Source organism: Anopheles maculipalpis, chromosome 2RL (genome assembly GCF_943734695.1).
Source record: "Anopheles maculipalpis chromosome 2RL, idAnoMacuDA_375_x, whole genome shotgun sequence".
NCBI lineage: Eukaryota > Metazoa > Arthropoda > Insecta > Diptera > Culicidae > Anopheles > Anopheles maculipalpis.
In genome coordinates this window covers 8,836,990-8,857,267 of record NC_064871.1, presented here as the reverse complement: position 1 = coordinate 8,857,267, position 20,278 = coordinate 8,836,990, and the positions used below count along the sequence as shown (strand labels likewise).

The 20,278-nt window shown below is 46.3% G+C and overlaps 3 protein-coding genes across 4 annotated transcripts in view; 2 read left to right on the top strand and 1 right to left on the bottom strand.

The window, feature by feature from the left end:
- LOC126559631 (histone-lysine N-methyltransferase trithorax) overlaps positions 1–12,576 on the top strand; it is a 113,307-nt gene extending 100,731 nt beyond the window's left edge. The window contains exons 3-6 of the mRNA XM_050215801.1: positions 31–11,611; positions 11,932–12,065; positions 12,147–12,322; positions 12,399–12,576. Coding sequence (XP_050071758.1) covers positions 31–11,611; positions 11,932–12,065; positions 12,147–12,322; positions 12,399–12,572 — 12,065 coding nt within the window. The 3' untranslated portion in view covers positions 12,573–12,576. The remainder of the gene's footprint in view (positions 1–30; positions 11,612–11,931; positions 12,066–12,146; positions 12,323–12,398) is intronic.
- LOC126558677 (cleavage and polyadenylation specificity factor subunit 4) overlaps positions 1–18,472 on the bottom strand; it is a 500,167-nt gene extending 481,695 nt beyond the window's left edge. The window contains exons 1-4 of one of the 2 annotated variants that reach the window (XR_007607040.1): positions 18,362–18,472; positions 17,768–18,294; positions 17,537–17,700; positions 17,302–17,466 (exon numbers count right to left, since the gene is read on the bottom strand). Coding sequence is in view for 1 of the 2 variants with exons in the window: in XM_050214726.1 (XP_050070683.1) it covers positions 17,376–17,466; positions 17,537–17,700; positions 17,768–18,294; positions 18,362–18,464 (885 nt within the window). In the remaining variant the exon portion in view is untranslated. Of the gene's footprint in view, positions 1–17,277; positions 17,467–17,536; positions 17,701–17,767; positions 18,295–18,361 lie in introns of those variants that run through there. The other variant, XM_050214726.1, reaches the window with a different exon arrangement.
- LOC126559076 (FAD synthase-like) lies at positions 15,967–16,986 on the top strand. The gene is made up of 4 exons (XM_050215182.1): positions 15,967–16,078; positions 16,198–16,536; positions 16,620–16,741; positions 16,842–16,986. The coding sequence occupies exons 1-4, from the start codon at positions 16,052–16,054 to the stop codon at positions 16,978–16,980; spliced, it is 627 nt and encodes a 208-aa protein (XP_050071139.1). The 5' UTR covers positions 15,967–16,051; the 3' UTR covers positions 16,981–16,986.
- Positions 18,473–20,278: the final 1,806 nt, after the last annotated feature.

Genomic DNA, 20,278 nt, shown 5'->3' with positions numbered 1-20,278 from the left:
TAACCGAAAGTTTCCTTCTCTCTCCATCAGCTTACCATCCCAACAGTGACCAACGGCCGGATAGGAGCCCGCCAGGTGACCGTACGTTAATGACGCCCATCAGTATTAATCCATTCGCAAAGACATCACTCACGGACGGTCCACTAGTGCCGGGCAACACCAAGAGCTCTAGTTCGAAGCTCGTTAAACCATCGCAACTCTCACCGGCGATCGCATCCTCTACACTCGGTGCTTCATCCACCAGCACAACGAATCTCGCGGCAGCTGCTTCAATCTTCGGTAAAGGTATTCTACGCCAGCCAAGACTTCAGTTTGCCACCTCGCTGCTCAACAACGCCGGCAGCAACAGCATCGGAGCTAGCAATGTCACCACACTAAGCAGTATTACTTCCATCAACTCCAACCCCCAGTCCGTGCCATCAAGCGGTCCTAATTCAGCGTCGGCATCGACGGCTACCGGTGCAACGCTCGGACCCAGCAATGGAGCTCCCGAAGGTCTCTTTACAATGCATCTAAAAGCGAAAGCAAAGCTAGACTCCGCGAAGCTATTCTCAGCGGCGCTTGGGGTCGGGAACAGTTCGGCTGCAGTGCAAACAGGCTCGAGCAATTCGGCCTCCGCTGCATGCTGTATCTGCAGTATTCCAGTAAACACACGGTACTATGCGCAACCGACGAAAAAGTACGGTGTTAGCTGCTGTGATGTGTGTCGAAAGTTCATCTCAAAGATGGTGAAGAAGCTAGCAACCGGGAGCCTGATCAGTCCGAATCAATCAGGCGCAGGGGCAGAAGTTACAATGCTCAAGTGTAAAAATGAGGGCAAATGTCTCATCCAGCCACCCTCGTTACTGATGCGCCCGGAAGCAGTGAAAACAAGGCACATTTTCAAAGAACGCTGCCATGCGTGCTGGTTGCGCAAGTGTCTTGGCAGTTTCCAACTACCGCCCGTGTTGAAGATACGTTTGGGTCAAACGCTACCACTGACGATGCGAAACTTTGAACCTCCGGTTAATGGACCGCCAGGAACCGGCGGTACGCTGAAGAAAGACCCTTCTTCGGAGGGAAATCTGTTCGCGAACAGCATTGCAGAGCACGGGCCACCGAACGGTGCATCGCGTATTCTGTGGAGCAGTGGTGATAAAAAATCGGGCAGTTTGGCAGAAGGTTTCAACAAGTCGTTCAATCCATTCCTAGCGCTTCATATTAATCCACTCTCGCAGAACAATAATACGTTTGGAAGTTCGCCGCAGATAAAGCTCAATCTTAATAGCAGTGAACGCAGCAGCATCATGGCGGCAAGTCCAAGTAGCTCATCTGGTGCAAGTTCCTCCGGCGGTAAGAGTCCTCCGGCTACAAAGGAAGAGATTTTCGCTTCAAACGAACCACGGAAAGAGAAGGATAGTGTAAAGGTTGAAGATCCGTCGACCGTGTCTCCTGCTGCTAGTGCTCGGAAGGATATTAAAGAAGAGCAGGATAATAGTCCGGTTAAGCCTCCTCGAACGAGAAGTAAATCGGAAGCGAGCAGCAGTAGTAATTATCAAGTTGACACAACAACGATGGTGGAAACGAAAACTGAAAATGTCGCTACTTCAACTAGTTCTAATGCGTCTCAGTCAGCAACACCTAGTGCGGGTCCACAAACGGCTGGAGCAAATCCGACAGCGGCAGACAAACGGCAACGAATCGATCTGAAGGGTCCTCGAGTGAAGCATGTTTGCCGAAGTGCGTCGATCGTGCTTGGGCAGCCATTGGCAACCTTCCCGGAAGATGGTTCAGTTGGATCGCCCAGTGGAGGAGCGCTCGAAAACATCGAAACTCCACCCAGTGATAGTGCGGCAGAACCAGCGGAAGATCTTCCACTTATGGATAGAGAACGACGTGCGACAAAGTCAACCGTTAAGCAGGACTGTAGTGATTGCATCGATCCGACGGTTGCCCTATCTCCACCCGCAACACCGGACGAAGATACTAACGAGACACGCGACACACCAACAAAGAACGATCGGTGCGACCTGGACACTAGCGGATCGACGGAGAAAGAGTTGGTGATTGACGAAGATAAGCTTCCGGATGTGGAACAGGCAAAAGAAGACCTTTGCCAGCAAGCAACGAAAGCGGATGAATTCAAGGAAAACAATTTTGAAGCTAATGCTGGTTCTATGTTATCAGAGGTGATTCCTGTAACGGAGGAGCAAGTAAAACCTTTGACAGTTGCAATACCTACTTCAGCAGCGGTGAAAAAGCTAGACGACAACATCGAAAAGCCTGCAACGAGAAAAACTACCAGTTCCTTCCGTCCGCAAGCATCGAGGCACTTCGGTGTTGGCGCGATGAGCAAGGGTCCATCTAATATCAGTGGTCGAAAGCAACAACAATCTGCAGTTTCATCATCGTTGGTAGCTCTTGGCAATCGTAATGTGATGTCATCATCAGCCGGTGGAGTTATGGGAGCAATGGGATCATCCTCAAACTTCCGCACACTTCAAGACATCCCAATGATATCGATAGATTTTTGGGAAAATTACGATCCAGCCGAAGTTAGCCGAACCGGGTTTGGGTTGATCCTGTCGGAATCGATGCCGGTCCGAGCATTGTGCTTTCTATGCGGTAGTGCAGGACTCGAAAGTATGCTGTTCTGCGTGTGCTGCTGTGAGCCGTACCATCAGTACTGTGTGAAGGACGAGTACAATCTACGAACGGGCACTGGTACGGGTTTGGATGATACGGGCAATATGAGTCTTCTAGACGTTACACTCGGTGCTTCGCCACAGCAACAACAGGAGCAGCTTCTGATTGCCCGCTTCAATTGGATGTGTCCAAGGTGTACGGTGTGTTTTAGTTGCAACATGGCCACAGGTGCAAAGGTTAAGTGTCAAAAGTGTGCGAAACACTATCACACAACGTGTCTCGGTACGAGTAAACGTCTGCATGGAGCCGATCGTCCACAGATATGTGCCGCTTGTTTGCGCTGCAAGAGCTGCGGCACCACGAACGTCACGAAGTTTATCGGTAATCTTCCGATGTGCACGCCCTGCTTTCGGTTACGGCAGAAAGGGAACTATTGTCCACTGTGTCAGAAGTGTTACGAAGATAATGACTTCGATCTGAAGATGATGGAGTGTGGCGATTGTCGTCGGTGGGTACATGCACGGTGTGAAGGATTAACGGATGAACAGTACAACATGCTCAGCGTGTTGCCGGAAAACATCGAGTTCATCTGCAAAAAGTGTGCCAAGCACAGTGACAGCACAGCCCATCTATGGCGTGATGCAGTGGCGGCAGAGTTCAAGGCAGGTTTGCTAAGTGTGGTTAAACTGCTGAGCAAGAGTCGTCAGGCCTGTGCTCTTCTTAAGTTGAGTCCTAGGAAAAAATCACCCAACTGTACTTGTGGCGCTGCAGCGGGTTCTATCACAAATGGAAAGAATATTTCATTCTTCGGAGGATCATATGCCTCGGCAGGAGATACCATGAGCACATTCGCTTCATCTGGAGCAGGATCTGCGTCAAAGAAACCGAAGCTGGATGAGGATTCGATCTACGATTTTAGCAGTGAAAATAGTTGTGGCAGCAGTAGTGGCAATAGCAACACTGGAGCAGCAGGTTATGCCGTAGTTCCGGTGGCAGGCAGCGGCAACAGCTTCAACAAATGCTACTGCTCCGCTCGTTTTATTCCCGGCAAAGGTTCGCCCAATGGTGGAGACATCAGCCTAGTCGACATCAAGCAAAAGATAAATGCAAATGAGTATTACTCACTGCAGGACTTCCACTACGACATGAATACACTGCTGCAGATGGTAGGCTCTGAGGAGCTAACTGTGGCGTACAAGGAATTTTTGAGCGAAACATTCCCATGGTTCCAGAACGAAACGAAGGCCTGTACAGATGCGCTCGAGGAGGCAATGTGTGGCGAAGTTGATCAGACGACTGGGCTTGATCGCTATAGCTCATGTGCCGGATCTGGTGGATTGGGTGGTCGAGGTGGTCTTCAACATGGGTCGAACAACATGTCTGGAAACTCGTATGAAACACTCGGTGGCACACTGGACCAGAAAGTCCCGCAGATCGACATTCCACTGGACGAGTTGACGGAATATTTCCACGAAACAGAAGAGGAACTGTTGGACACACGGATCTGTATGCTGTGCAAACAGCAGGGTGAAGGCATGACTCTGCACGAATCGCGCCTACTCTACTGTGGTCAAAACAACTGGGTACACACAAATTGTGCCCTTTGGTCGGCGGAAGTATTTGAGGAAATCGATGGCTCACTGCAGAACGTCCATTCGGCGGCATCGCGCGGTCGTATGATCAAATGTTGTCATTGCGGAGTGAAAGGTGCCACTGTCGGCTGCAATGTGAAAAATTGCGGCGAACACTATCACTTCCCTTGTGCAAGACGGATCGGGTGTGTGTTTATGCTGGACAAAACAGTATATTGTACGGCCCATGCGGGAGAAGCGAAGAAGAAGCGATGTCCGGAAGAGCGCAACTTTGAGATCGCACGTTCGGTGTACGTTGAGCTTGATCGGCGGAAGAAGCGGTTCGTCGAACCGGGCCGTGTGCAGTTCATGATTGGATCGTTGAATGTGCGCCAGTTGGGACACGTTGTACCGACCTTCAGTGATCATGCGGACGTGCTCATTCCAACGGATTTTGAGTGCACACGACTGTACTGGTCTGCCAAGGAACCTTGGAAGATCGTGTCGTATCGCATCAAAACATCGATTCAGAGCACCAACTATGGTTATGGTACGGATCTCGGTAAGAACTTTACCGTCGATCATTCTTCGAACAGTAGTACCGTGCAGTGGGGTCTCACACAGATTGCCCGCTGGCACAACAGCCTACAGTACGCTGACAACCAGGAAGATGAAGAAGTTGATTCGCTTGAGAATGAAACGCTGCAGCAGCATCTACTGTCGTCAATGTCTTCAACCGCTACGACGATGACGACCACAACAACAGGACAACTGTTAACTTCCTCGCGAAGTGGTGCATCAAGGCAACAGCAACATCTGCAACAGCAACTCCAATCGCTGTGCGAATCGAATCCGGTTTGCAGCACTGGCGAAGACACGAACGATGAAGAGCCCCAGAATACAAACGATCTGCTGCCGCCGGAAATAAAGGATGCCATTTTCGAGGACCTGCCACATGATATTCTGGATGGTATTTCGATGCTGGACATTTTACCGAAGCTGATGACCTACGAAGATCTGCTCGCGATGGATCTAAAAGCTGATGCGACGTTCAATGTTGACATCTTGAAGGATCCAGGTATGCTACAGGTGCACGGAAATGGTGCTGGTTCTTCATCATCCAATTCCGGCGCAACCATCGCAACTAATATGGCAAATTCTTCCAAGCCCGAGGAGCATTCCGGTATGGATGTGGTCGATATGGATAGTTTGAACGAGGCAATTGGTGGTACGGTTGGATCCGAGCTCAGTAACGATAGCTGGGCGAAAACGATCGGTGCACCAGGGGTTGAGGACGCACTTCTATCTGGGATGACAAAACCGACCACTTCAAATGGCACTAACGCCATGCATCACCGTGAACTGAAAAGAAGTAAATCTGACATTCTCGAGGTGATCGCAGCGGTTGGACAGCAGCAACCACGTGGTCAACGGTCGGGAAGTTTTTCGTGGAGCACGAAGCAACTCGAATCGACGGCAGCTGTTGTAGCGAAACGACGTAAAATTGCCAAAACTAACATCAAACTTTCGGATGTGCTTTCGTTGGGACGCATCAACGAACATGTAACGTTCGGTGGGCCGGCTATGTGTACGACTACAACCACGACGACAACTACGCTGGCAACAACGACGGCATCCACCAGCACAACCGTGATTATGGAGGAGCGTCGTAAGTCGGTGCAGGAAGAATTTTCCTGGTCATCGATGAAAAAGTCCACTACAATGAGTGATGGAGCGTCGGATAGTGGAAACGTGTTTGAGAAGCTCAAAATATCCCAGCTGGACGGTGTGGATGATATCTGTCTCGATGGTACGGTGAGCGAGATGAAGATCTACTCGTCTCGCTCAATGATCGAAGCACCGGTGAAGTGTGACCGTTGTCAGGCCACATATCGCAACCAGGAATCGTACCAACGGCATCTTAGCTCGTGTGAAGTCCTTTCCACCAGTGAATCGGAGTCAGAAACTCGATCTCCTCGCTTGTTGAGTCCCGAGCAGCAGCAACAACAGCAGCAACAGCAACAACAAATCATCACCGGTCAGATAGCGGGCACTGCGGGAAACACTTTCATACTTCCCCAAGCCACATCACAGCCACAAACAATAACGACCGACATTTACGGGAACACGACGGGCTATCTTACTGCTACATCACAACCTGCTGGTCATCCGCAAACTATTTCGGTGCTGCAGACTGGTCAGACGATTAATCTGAACGGTAATCAGGCAATACTTTCGAACCTACCAACATCAATGCCGATTACGATCAATCAACTGTCATCGAATGGTATTCCTATACAGACATCAGCTCCAGGAGCACAGCAAATACCGCTTCAGGGTACACTACAGACTGGTTCCGTTGGGTTGCAAAATCTTGGCGGAAACATGATCATCTCCACACCGACCGGCCAGGGACAACTGTTCGCAACAACGAACCAGTTTTCAAACGCTGCCTTCCAGCCACAGCAACAACAACAACAGCAGCAAGTGTTGCAGGACAACAATTCGCAGCAGTTCGTGCAGAACAAGCAACGCTTTATTCAGCCGGCACCGGCCGCAACTTCCATCACACTTCCGCACAGTCTCGCTTCCGGAACGGGTCCAATGACAACAACGACGCTCAGCACTGCACAAGCTCTTGGTGGTGTATTCTCGCAACAACCGCAGATCATCTCGATTGGACCTAATGGACAGCCACAGCTGATGACACTCGCTGCTCCACAGCAACAACAAACAATACTGCAAAGCGGCGCCACCCAACCGATGACTATGCAACCGAGTGCGAAAAAGATTGTCTATACTACGGTCTCCCCGAAGAAGGTCGTCACAAAGCTTCCTCAGCAGCATCACCAGCAACAACAGCAAGGCTCGCTGAAACAGAAACGCACTGTAACATCCAACGGAGTATCCAAGGGTTCGATGCAGATGAAAACGAAGCAGCAGCAGCAGCAGCACCACCACCACCATCATCATCAGCAGCAGGAGCAAACGATGACAATACATCCATCCACTACCATGATCGGTGGACAGTCAGCGGGACAGTTGCAAACTACAATTGCCGCCCAACCGCAGCAGCAGCAACAACAGCAACAACAGCAACAAATACAGCTGATCAACGCGTCCTATCCGCTGATCCGATCGGCAGCAACTCCGGCCGCTCCACAGCAAACTCCCGGAAATATTATTTTCCAAACGCAATCTCCAGCGAATCAGCCCATCCTTGTGCAGCAGGTCGGTGGGAATCAAATTTCCTACCTAACCGATCAAGGCACACTGACCCACAATCCAGTACAGTACCAACTAGCACCGACCAACATGCTCACCCAGAACGGATTCGCAATGGCCACCGCAGGAACGGACGCGAGCACACTTGCCACGGCCAACAACATTCTCATCCCGAATGGTACCGGTGGATATTCGCTCATACCAGCTAGTGCATTACAGATTGCCACCCAACCGCAGGTCATCGGTACGATCGTGCAACCGCAAGCGGCCACCATACAGTGCGGCATGATGGCGACGGAACAGATGGTTCTCGGATCGACTGCAGCAGCTACCGCTCAGCCAACGCTCGAGATGATGGTGACGGATCCGGCCTCGGGCTGCATGTACCTAACTAGCCCCTCGATGTACTACGGACTGGAGACGATCGTGCAGAACACCGTGATGTCCTCGCAGCAGTTCGTGTCCGCCACGGCGATGCAAGGTGTGTTGAGTCAGAATTCAAGCTTTTCCGCTACTACGACGCAAGTGTTTGCCGCTAGCAAGATTGAACCGATTGTCGAAATGCCCACAGGATACGTGGTGTTGAACAACGATGCCACCGGACAACCGATGCAGATAGGAACGTCTACGCCGTCCGTCGTCGTCTCGCAGGCACCTCCTACCCCGGTTCAGATGCAAACTTCGACGAGTGTTGGTGCGAACGCAGGACAAACCATCTTCCAGCAGGCGCCGCTTCAACCGACTGCTGTGGTTTCCTCTTCGGCGGGAACGCTTCCGGCCACGTTGCAACCGACTCATCAGCCAATCGGGACGATGCAGCAGCAGCAGCAACAACAGCAACAGCTGTGGAAGATAGAATCGTCTACTCCGTCTGGGATAAGTATTCAACCGAGTACAAATACCATTTCTACCAGTTCTTCGGGTTCGACAACTTCAATCGTGACACCATTGAAGCCGACGATGAAAACTATCATCCCGAAGTCACAACCACAGCTCGTCAATAAGGTAATGCCAAACACAGCTATGAAGGTATTGAGCAGCGGTGCAGAGCAGATAACATCCGGCACAGGTATGTCAGCATCCCAACAGCATAAATCCGTCGCTGCTTACCAGTCCATCGTTTCATCGTCTGTTTACACGACGGCCACAGCCATGACAACCTCCACCAAGGTTTCGAATGTGATCAAACCAATTACGAAAACGACCAACTACACCAAACCGAAGATCGTCGCTAAGCCAGTCAAACAGAAGGCATCCCCATCGCTTCTATCACCGCCACCATCGACAACTCCACCAACATCGATTTACCAACTTTCACAGCAACAGCCGCAATCGATGATGATCTCCACCCAACCAGTTCCCCAGCAACAATTACTTCAGAATAGTATCACCCTGATACCGGCCACCAACAATATCGGTTCGGTAAACAACTCATCACAATTGGTACCGATCAAACCGAACATTAATGCGAATGGGCTGCAAACGATCACGGCTAACCAATTAACCGTGAGCGCCATCAAGCAACCTTCAATGGTGATCGAGAAATTGCCTCATCAGCCATCTCCACAGCTACAGCCATCTCCGGTAATATCGTCTACCAGTGCAACACCTGTCACTAACGGTATCACGCTCAGTAATGGTCCTATGATGATTATCCAGCCAACTAGCGCAACGCTTAAGAAACCGGCACACCTAACATCGCAGGGAGCAACGCATCTGAAAAAACAGAAAACTATGCTACCTATGAACCATAATCAGAACCAGCTGATGAGCTACGGCACACCACAGCAACAGCAAGTGCAACAAGCGCAAGGACAGCAGCAACAACCGTACCAGCAGTTGATGAGTATATCCACCGGACAACAGCAGCAGTTAGCTGGACTTCCTCAGCAGCAACAGCAGCAACTTCAATCCCAGCCTATTACTATCACCCAGAGCAAAGGATCGCTTTCCAAAAAGTCATCCAGTGCGGGACAGATTACACTGTCCCTTACCAACACTGGTAGCGCTAACGTCAGTGGACCAGTTCCAGTATCGATGCCGGCATCCACGATCACGATCACACCAACTCAACCAGCGAGCATTACGCTTCCGACGGCCCCGTATCCAATGCCACTCTACTCCAACATTCCCACGAACGTAGTGAATCCGATACAGCAGCAAACCAATCAAAACAACAACCAGAACAATAGCTCATCCACCGTTCAGAACCGACCTACCAATCGGGTCCTTCCAATGCAAGCTTCGGTGATGCAGCAGAAGAATTCGGAAGTCTCTCAAACGCCACCTCCACCACCACTGAAGATGCTCCAGCAGCAATGTTCGGAAAAGTTGGACGAGTTTTCCCTCATACCGAACAACCACCATCAGCTATCTTCGCCGTACGGTGTATCCACACCAGGATCATCTCCAAACGATGTAGATCGGATGAAGATGGCGAGCAATGATAAACTGCTGTCATCGAACAAGAGCAACAATCGGCTTGAGATCGAAATTAAACCGATCGAGATAACGCCACTCACATCGGCTATGATGACTCCAACCACGACGAACGGAAGTTGCACTCCGTCTCCGCTTCCTGCTTCAACGCACCAGCAAGATCCGGTACCTTCACCGGTACCTACAGAACAATCCGCTATGATGATGGAAATCGAAGAGCAGCAACAACAGTCCAACCAACCAATAACTCCAAGCTTCCAGTTTAGCTTAACCTTTGATGGTAATGGCACACTGATCCCGCTCGGCGGTGGTCCACTAGATCAGCAGCAAAACGCTCCCCTTACAATGGCGGCGCAGATTGAAATAAAACCAATCATGTCGTCCGGTACGAACGAGCACCTACAATCACCTCAGCCAACGCTGATGTCGCACGATTCCCTCGAAGACGATCGGGACACCGAAACGCAAAAGATCGACGAACTGAAGCATTCACTGGAAGCGGAAACGCAGGAAATGCTTGCCGAAGGGCACGAAACTTCGATGTGCGGAGATAGTGGAGCTGGTGGCAGTAGTGGCGCGACATCCCCAAGTTTAAACGATGGAGAATCTGATTCGCCGGAGATAAAGGATAAAATATCCGAAATACTCGATAATCTTGAGCAGCAAACGAACCAGGAGGCAGAGATGCAGATGGATGCGTTCGATAGTTTGAGACAATCGAAGGATTTGCACGAGGATCAGCGTCATCATCGTACGCTGGAAACAGTTGCCGATTGTGCTGCCGAAACGGAACGCATTGTTGCAGAATTGAATGAAGAGTTCCATTCGGCTGCAACTTCTCCATCACTCACAACGGCTGCCACTACCGTACCAATGATGACGCTGGAAGAGATGCATTCGTCGGAAAATCTTACCAATCAACAGTCACTGCTAACGATCGCCAGTTCCATGTTTGACTCCAAGAAGGTCTCCGATGAAGCTGTCTGCTTCCGTGATACTATGGATCGGTCAAACTTTGGTGGAAACTCCACTGGAAACGATTTGGTAGATAACTCTCTGCTCCATAACGGGGATGCAGAAAGCGTGCTGTTTGGAAAGATTCGTCAACCGGAACCATCTCCTCTGTCACAACCATCACCAACGGAGCATCACCATCAATTGCAGCTGGACGAAGAGCTGCAGCAATACACCGTACAGCCCTCACCACCACAAACAACCACACCCAAGACACAGTCCATACCACGCTCCACCAGTCCGAAGTTGCTGTACGAAATTCAATCACAGGATGGATTCACCTACAAGTCGACCTCAATCTCAGAGATATGGGACAAACTGTTTGAGGCGGTACAGATCGCACGGCGGGCTCACGGTCTAACTGCACTGCCCGAAGGACAGCTGAAGGAGATGGCAGGTGTACAGATGCTTGGGCTAAAAACTAACGCGATCCGGTATCTGCTCGAACAGTTGCCCGGTGTGGAAAAGTGCACCCAGTACAGTCCACTGTACCACAAGAAGCAGACAGGTTTGGGAGGACCGGGTATTGGTGGTGGGCTTGGAATGAATGGAACGCACGGATCATCGGAGTATGCGGATTATTTTGAAGATCTGCAGGAGAACCCGCATGGTACGGCACGGTGTGAACCGTACAGTTCGCGATCGGAGTACGACATGTTCAGCTGGTTAGCGTCAAGACACCGCAAGCAACCGATGCCGATCGTTGCACAGAACATTGACGATACGATCATTCCACGGTAAGTGAACGAATCGACACCCTAGGCATAGATAGATAGATATTTATTTGTTCGCCCTTTAGGACTTTGTCTTGGTTCTTTGGATGGTTTCAGTTATCCAATTTCCGCCATTTTTTTTCTTCTTTTCCATTTCTTTTTTTGTCTTGACTAACGTCTACACTTACGTTAGTGGTTAAGCATAAGCTTCTAAGCTTATCGAGTTCTTGAAAGTTGTATTAGGCCCACCATATCTGCGTAATGGATTACACTCGATCTTTATACTTCCACAGAAAGACATAACTGAGAGATTAATTCATTCTTCACTTGTGTTCTCCTTACAGACGAGGCAGTGGCAGTAATCTACCAATGGCAATGCGCTACCGAACGTTGAAGGAATCCTCCAAGGAATCGGTCGGTGTCTATCGATCACACATACACGGTCGAGGATTGTTCTGTAACCGTGACATTGAAGCAGGTACAACAAACGTTCAAAAGTTTTTTTAGGCCTTTTTGTGGGGATTTTAAACTAATTATCTCAAATTCCATGTCCTTCTAGGTGAGATGGTGATCGAGTACGCTGGTGAGCTGATTCGTTCCACACTTACTGACAAGCGCGAACGGTACTACGATAGCCGTGGCATCGGATGCTACATGTTCAAGATTGATGAAAACTTTGTCGTCGATGCAACGATGCGCGGCAATGCGGCCCGCTTCATCAATCATTCGTGCGAGGTAAGATATCTGAGAGTGTGAGAGGACGTCCTCCCGTACGGCAAACCAACTTATAATCTGTGTTTCATTTCATCAGCCCAACTGTTACTCCAAAGTGGTCGATATTCTTGGCCACAAGCACATCATCATCTTCGCCCTTCGACGGATCGTGCAGGGCGAGGAGCTAACGTACGACTACAAGTTCCCGTTCGAGGATGTGAAAATTCCTTGCTCGTGTGGTTCGAAAAAGTGCCGCAAGTATCTCAACTAACATCCAGCAAACAGTCAACAGTAGTAGTAGTAGTAATAGTAGTGAGACAGAGCCATGTGAAACCCGTTAGAAGGATCGAGTACTTCGCATTTGCAATTGTAAAGCTATGTAAAAAATGTATATTTTATTAGGGACAGTTGTTTGCTCAGAGCTGTAGGTTTGTTCCAGTACATCTCTCGTATCCAGTTATTACTAGCTATAGAATTAAAAAAGTTAATAGGATCGCGCACGCATCAATATGTAAATGTGTTGTGTTGCCACTGTACGCGCCTATGTGTGCCAGAGAGGATAAGCATGTTGTGTTTCCTATATGCATTCTCAGATGGTAGGTGATATAATTAGGCCCAGACAAATGACACTCTAGGCGGCTCCTCGCTTGCCAGCGTGTGTGTTTGTAGGTGTATTTAAATGCTAAGAATACGTGTAGATACTATTAGCTCTACTCTGCTTAAGTAAGTCCTTAAAAGTGAGATTCGAGACGCGCGCCCCCTAGTAGTGTGTGTCTCCTCTCTTGCTTTTGTCAGAAACCATCAAAATGTGTACCATATGTAACTGTATATGCTAGACACATTATTGTATGTATATGTGTGTATGTTTCGGTGTGTAAAACTAGACGTTTAAGTATTTATATATTTGAAATCGTAGCGTAAGCAAATGTTTTAAACGTTTTGTGGGAGGAATCTCTGGCACATCCAGTTTCTAGCAGTTGCCTGTTTGTGTATACCAGTGTGTGTTTCTCCGGATACCGTATGATTGTATGCTTCCTGCATCACAGTCTGGGCAGCGAAACAAAAAAAAAGTCATTTCGGTACTGCTCTTATCCATAAACGATGGTGTGGCAGATTTTATTCGAACACGTGGAAGTTGGTGTGGTTCATTTGAGCGAGCAGAAGAAGGCCATATCAGCGTTTATTACATTGCTAGCAAACGCTGTTTCGCATTCACCGCCAAGTCACATCCTTTTTTAACATCATAAAAATCACAATTTTTTGAAAATGGGCGCATTTTTTAATATCAACCAACAACACACATTCACCTTAGTCTCAAAAAGGAAGGAGTTAGGAGTATATCGATGCATATACATAGGAAAAAAGGGCTCAAAATATTAGCAAAAATCAAACTACGTCGTAATTCCTTCCTAGCTTTCTTAGCAGTGTGAAAACGCGATCCAGTCCGCGATCGGCATTTGGTGTACAAAAACACACACAAAGAAGTAACAATAACACTATATTAGTACTGTAATAATTGCAGTAGGACAATAGATTGTCTACTTATACAGACAATGGGAGACAAGAGGACATATTAATTCATGTGTTTTTGAATGTTTGTGTATGTGAAGCGCAACGAACTGGCACATTTTAGAACAAAAGAAAAGCATACAACATGGGAGATTTTACTGCATAAATCATTGTTGTTGCAATTAAAATTCGTATCAACCACTAACCATCACTACACACTACACAACCAACCACATTATCGTACGCGGAAAGCTTTTGGGCAATCTGGAAACGGAAAAGAACTAAACATCACATGTAATTTTAAACCACCACTGAATGATTAGAAGGAACTAGGCAAGAACCAAAAAAGAGGTAAACAAGTCACATCATATTCTACTCACACTCACACAAAAAACATACCGGAGGTGAAGCAGTCTTCAAAAACTTATCTTGCCATTTCGTTGTGAAACAAGTAATGATATAAGGTTAAGTGAAAGTGCGAAAACAAAAAAATCAAGCCAAGCATATAATGGAAAGCATTAAATGTTGCACTTCAAGTAATATACAGCTCACAGGTGTTAGGTACAGCTTTTTGGAAGGAGATGCGTACCGGACCGGAGTCTTTTATAAGTGGTTTCTAATGATTTCAACAAGGATATCGTGTCGTGAAAAAAATGCGAAATTCATGGAAAGCTACCGGATTAGAAGAATTGAAAAGAAAAACACAAAAACATCTTATTTCTTTGTGCTTTTTTGTTCTTTTAATAAAATCGTTTAAAAGAATAATGTGAAGGAAAGCAGAATTAACATGAAGAGAGGAACAAATTAAACCATTTCTTTTGATGGATGTTTAATGCAAATAATAAAACTCAGACGCAAACTGGTAAAAGACGGAAGATATAGAACGAGCGACATGGCTCTCCGTAAGCGGGAAATAAGGTACTCAAAAAAGGAAAAGAAAATGAACGAAAATAATCAACAAGGCAACAAATGGTGAAAGTGAAAACAAATGTGATACTAACGGGAAAAGAAACTATTGCGACAAGTAAATTAATTTAATCTTAGTGTGTAGGTTCAGTTAGGCAAACCAACCCTATTGAGCAATGGGGAACTAGGAGGAAACGTATGCAAAAACGCCCAATGCTGCTGAGTGTGTGCTCGGGAAGGCACCTTTCCCACAACAACCGTAGCAGAGAACCATCCCTGTTGTAATCGTGTAACAAAATAGCAAAATCATTCGACCGTAACGATGTTCCAAACAATGCACACCCATTATCTCGCAGCGCGATAAAATGAACATTTCGAACAACGTTTGGCTCAGTTTGACAAACCGTGCACAAACTGCCCTCCCATATCTCCATTCTACTTAGCTCAGTTTTGTTTCTACTTTTCTTTCCACCAGTGTTTAAAGGAAGTGTGGCATTTCCTATAAACTGTTTCGTGTTATTGTTATAATAAACTATAAAAAATGGTTGTTTCTGTTCATCTGTCTACTTAATACAATCTCCACATTTCATTGAAGACAGACGCTTTGTTTATACATAGATAGACAAAAAAGAGATAAAATGAGGGAAAAAATAGATGAAAATAGACAAACACAAACAGCACACCACAGCAGCAGGTATTGTGCGAAATAGGACAGGCAAAAGGCAACTAAAATAAATTGGACGAATATAGAAAATAATCCAGAGGCGAAAGTGTTTTCTGTGTATGATGTACCATAACGCCGTAAGTTTAAGTTTTGCGTAATCATTTCTTTCTGAAGTATTATTATATGTTGGGATAAAATAAAAATATAATGAACACATGAAAACAATTTAAAAAACACGTCTTGCGAATGGTTTTTCTTACCTGCATGATTCGAAAACTTATTTTTTAAAATTAGTTGTGAAAATTGATATGATGAAATGAAAAATATCATCTGTCCTTACTCATTTTTCTCATTGTGCTTCTCTCATCTCATCTCACCATGTTGTGAAGGGTACACCGAACTTGTTTCTTCTTTTTCTGTTAATAAATCTTTTAGGTTAAATTCACTTAATTCGTAGATCATATTTTCAGTGAGTTTAATGCACGGAATTCACCAAAACGTTGTGATTTTATGCTTAAAAATACACAAAAATAATTGTCTACTTCTACTCATATGACCGACAAACATCCCTTAGTGATTTGTCGCTGACAGTCAAGCAAACAGGAAAAAAGCGGTGTCTGTTGCAGAGCCAGATAAACAACGACGCAGGACACACGCACGAATTTAGTAGCATGGATAAGCTAAACGACTCTCTTAGTGTAAGCTACAAGTAACAGTGCACTAGCAGCCAATATACTTGGTTTACTACATCTGGAACCGGAAATTACATAGTAACACATCGATTTTCATTCATCACTTCCCCGTTGCCCGTTTGCAGATAATAGCACAGGCGCTGGATCGCTTCCGTGCCGAGGAGATATTCATATCGTTCAACGGCGGCAAAGACTGTACGGTGCTGCTAGACCTCATACACAGATCAAACCTGAAGGATGCGAAACAGATCAAATGTATCTACGTACGGCCCCAGAATCCGTTCGGCGAGATTGAAGAGTTTGTGGACCAGTGCCGGCAACACTATGGCATCACGATAGCGACCGTTGAGGGTAGCATAAAGGCAGCACTAGAGTTGATCTGTCGGGATGATCCGGTGATAAAAGCATGCATAATGGGATCACGACGGTCCGATCCGTACTGTGAGCGGTTAGCATCGTTTCAGGTTAGTATCGTAGCGCCGTATATTGTGTTCCTGGGCGGTGAGACGATTGCGTAATATGAGATTAAAATTGAATCATGCTTCAGGAAACGGATCCTGGATGGACACCGCTGATGCGAATCAATCCACTACTAGAGTGGACCTGTGAAGACATCTGGAACTACATTCGGGAGCACAATGTACCGTACTGTGCGCTATATGATAGAGGGTAAGTCAATCGTCTCAGTCAGTCGAGTTTGTGTTCTAGTGGAGATTTTAGAACGCAGATAAAAAAGGTATCGACGGATGATGGGTTTTTACGCTTTTAGCTACACTTCGATCGGTGATCGAACGAATACAATTCCAAACCCTCACTTGAGGGTTGAAGTGGACGGTGAAGAGGAAACGTACCTTCCGGCGTACTCGCTACAACATGCGGACAAGTATGAACGGGCAGGCAGACTTTAACAAGCCGCCGTCCTTCGCTAGAGAGAGAGACCGGTGCCTTTTTTTCTGCTGACGAGAACGATACAACGTAAACGGTAAAGATGCTGGTCCACGTACCTAAATCGGGTGAAATTAGAGAATAGTTGCCTAGCAACGGTAAATCCTTTGTTTAATCTTAATTCCGCCCTTTTAATGCAAACGCCAAACTAAAAAAAAACAATCGGTTGGGAGTTCTATATTTTACAAACAATTAGCGCAAATTAATTTACAAAGTTTGAACTTTTTTTTTGTAGTGAAGATAGGCATTCTTTTTTTTATTTATTTCAATTCGTTTTATACAACTTATTATTACTGTTAAGAAAGAAAGGAAAGGAAACATCCGCCAAGCTGGACGGAAAGTAACGACACGCGGTAGCTTACTTTCTTTGTACATTGTTGGAGAGAAAAGCCAGCGGCCCCTTTGTGCACTTGTTGGCGTAGTGTCCCTTGATGCCACATTTGAAACACCTGGTAGGTAGGGAGGAGAATGAACGCAATTAATTTAATTCGTTTAAATCAGGAAGAAGCGCTTACGTACGTAATTTCTTCTATTGGACGTGGTGGAGGCTTTTGTGGTACGAAATTGCCTTCTTCACCACCGCCAGCATTGGAATTGTTAGCGCTATCCTGATGTATTCGATGTTTGTAGTACCCAAGGGCACGATACTTGGCATCCTCCATGCGTTGTGTCGCTTCCCGTTGCTGTGACGAGAAGAAATCAAACAGTTAATATCTATTATCCAAATATTTTGCACCCACTTTAACTTACCTCCTGTGGCATTTTCGGACAATAGGACGCTTTGTGACCCACCTCCCCACAGTAATGGCAGGTCGTTGGACGTTTCGGTGTTTGATCCTTAATTTCCGGCGGTGGCGGTAGCTCAAACCGTGGATGCATGTACTTGCACTCGGGCCCGTCCGGACAGAACCCGGCCAGATAGTTATTACATAGCACACGCCGAACGTGCCGATGCCGACAGTTTGGACCATGCCGACAGAAACCTCGATCATACCAAGGGCAATCTTTGATTTTGCTTTCCGGATCAATGTGCAAAAATGGACACTCCTTGTTGTGGCAGGCGTTAAAGCGAGAATAGAAGTAACATTCCGGCATCTTGGTCATATCGTACTCGTGCAGAAACTCACACTGGTCGCCCTTCTTGCACAACCCACGCAGCCAATGTTTGCACACGATCGTTCTATCGCCGCGGATGTGTCGGAACGGACACGAATTGCCCTTTGTACATTCCGTCCCATCGGATGCATTGAAAAACAAGCAAACGGCAGCAGTGGATTCTAAAAAAACATATGTGGGCGTCGTTAGAAAAGTGTATGCAAGGTGCAGGTGCAAAACTTAACTTACTGTCCATCCCCGGGAACGGAAGTGCGAGCGCTCCATACTGTTCGTTCAGATCCTTCTCTATCTTGAATGTCCAGCTATCGACGTTCGCTATGAGCATATCCATGGTGATGGTGCTCTGGTTAAGTGCCGGTTCTTGTTCTCTAGCTTACCCCCGTTCCAAAAATAACGCTGCCACAAATGATACCGAATAGGCGTGCCCGCTAGTGTTGCTTTTCATTCAAAAGAATGTGCTGAAGTGTGTTTTTCAGCTTACCGCACGGGAAAAGCCACATAAAAACGAGTGAAATAAGGAGGGAAGTTCACCGAAATCACAAAGCTCGCGGCACAAAAAAATGTTTGCTTCCGATTTGTTTACAGCCCGTGACAGTTGGTTAGAAGCGCCGGTTGAGTACTTCGGATGGAGTTTCGTGGTGCACATGGGGAATATAATTATTAAAATGAGGAGGGAAATAATGTTTTCTTATCGATTGTTATAGCTTTGTATAATTTTTATTAGTTTTGTTTTCTTTTTAGAACATTAACATTTTTGTTGCATTAAACATGTTTAAAACGAAGCAGCTTGACAGAGCGCAATCCCAATGTGCGCAAAGCGAGCGAAAGCTTACCTCAATGTGGATGAATGTCGAATTGAACTTTAGTATAAGCTTCAGTGCTTTCGTGCTCTCGACCGCCAAGTGGTAACAGAAGTAGAGGTGTCTGGCTATATTTACAGAGGTATCAATCAAGTATTTGTAATAGTTATGTAAAGTTAAGTTTATAATTAGCTTCGAATTTTTGTAAAAGATATTCATAGCAAGAACAAAAATAAGTACGAATAAAATGAAAATTTTAAAACACACGTAACTGCAACGTAAAAATATTTTCATGATAGAAAGAAATTTTATTTTGTATTTCCTTTTTAAACTAAAGATGCTCGACTCAAATACGCATCCAACGGTATGCCGGACCAGGGATGAGCGAGTTATCGACAGTTTTCCACGGGAATGCTGTTGATTTTCCGCAATAACTAGGCGGGGAGTGAATGGATCGGGTTGAGGTGTTGGGAAAAAAGATGCGCGACCCCAAGACGCATCCAACGGTATGTCATTCATACCGATTGGCGGAAAAATGAGGGAGTTATCGCCAGTTTTCCACAGGAATGCTTCTGGTTGAATTTTCCGGTAGTTAGTGGAAAATCCCCCTTAGTCTCCTTCGATATTGAAAACCACGTTCTGAAGGTCTTTTTAAACGAAATTTTAAGAAAGAAACAAAAATGAGGATAAATAACTAAAAATTAAAAAGCGATCTTAAAATGTGCCGGAAAAATATTTGTCATGACGAAAAGAAAAATATTTTTGCTCACTTTTTAAACTTCCGTTTGCTACCTCCTCGAATTCATGTTCTCCTGTTACTACCAGTCGCTCCGAGTAGCAAATTTTCGACCAAAATCTACCCAATTTCGATGCGGCAAAATTCGACCAGGAGTAACAGGAGAACATGAATTCGAGGAGGTAGCAAATGGAAATTTTAAAAGTGGCCAAACATATTTTTCTTTTCGTCATGACAAATATTTTTCCGGCACATTTTAAGATCGCTTTTTAATTTTTAGTTATTTATCCTCATTTTTGTTTCTTTCTTAAAATTTCGTTTAAAAAGACCTTCAGAACGTGGTTTTCAATATCGAAGGAGACTAAGGGGGAGTTTCCACTAATTACCGGAAAATTCAACCAGAAGCATTCCTGTGGAAAACTGGCGATAACTCCCTCATATTTCCGCCAATCGGTATGAATGACATACCGTTGGATGCGTCTTGGGGTCGCGCATCTTTTTTCCCAACACCTCAACCCGATCCATTCACTCCCCACCAAGTTATTGCGGAAAATCAACAGCATTCCCGTGGAAAACTGTCGATACCTCGCTCATCCCTGGTTCGATCCT

Bases quoted from the DNA above. Each gene is read 5' to 3' on its own strand.
- LOC126559076 (XM_050215182.1), top strand. From the start codon at position 16,052: ATGGATAAGCTAAACGACTCTCTTAGT. The intron at 16,537-16,619 runs GTTAGTATCGTA...ATCATGCTTCAG, and splicing joins AGCGGTTAGCATCGTTTCAG to GAAACGGATCCTGGATGGAC. The intron at 16,742-16,841 runs GTAAGTCAATCG...TTACGCTTTTAG, and splicing joins TGTGCGCTATATGATAGAGG to CTACACTTCGATCGGTGATC.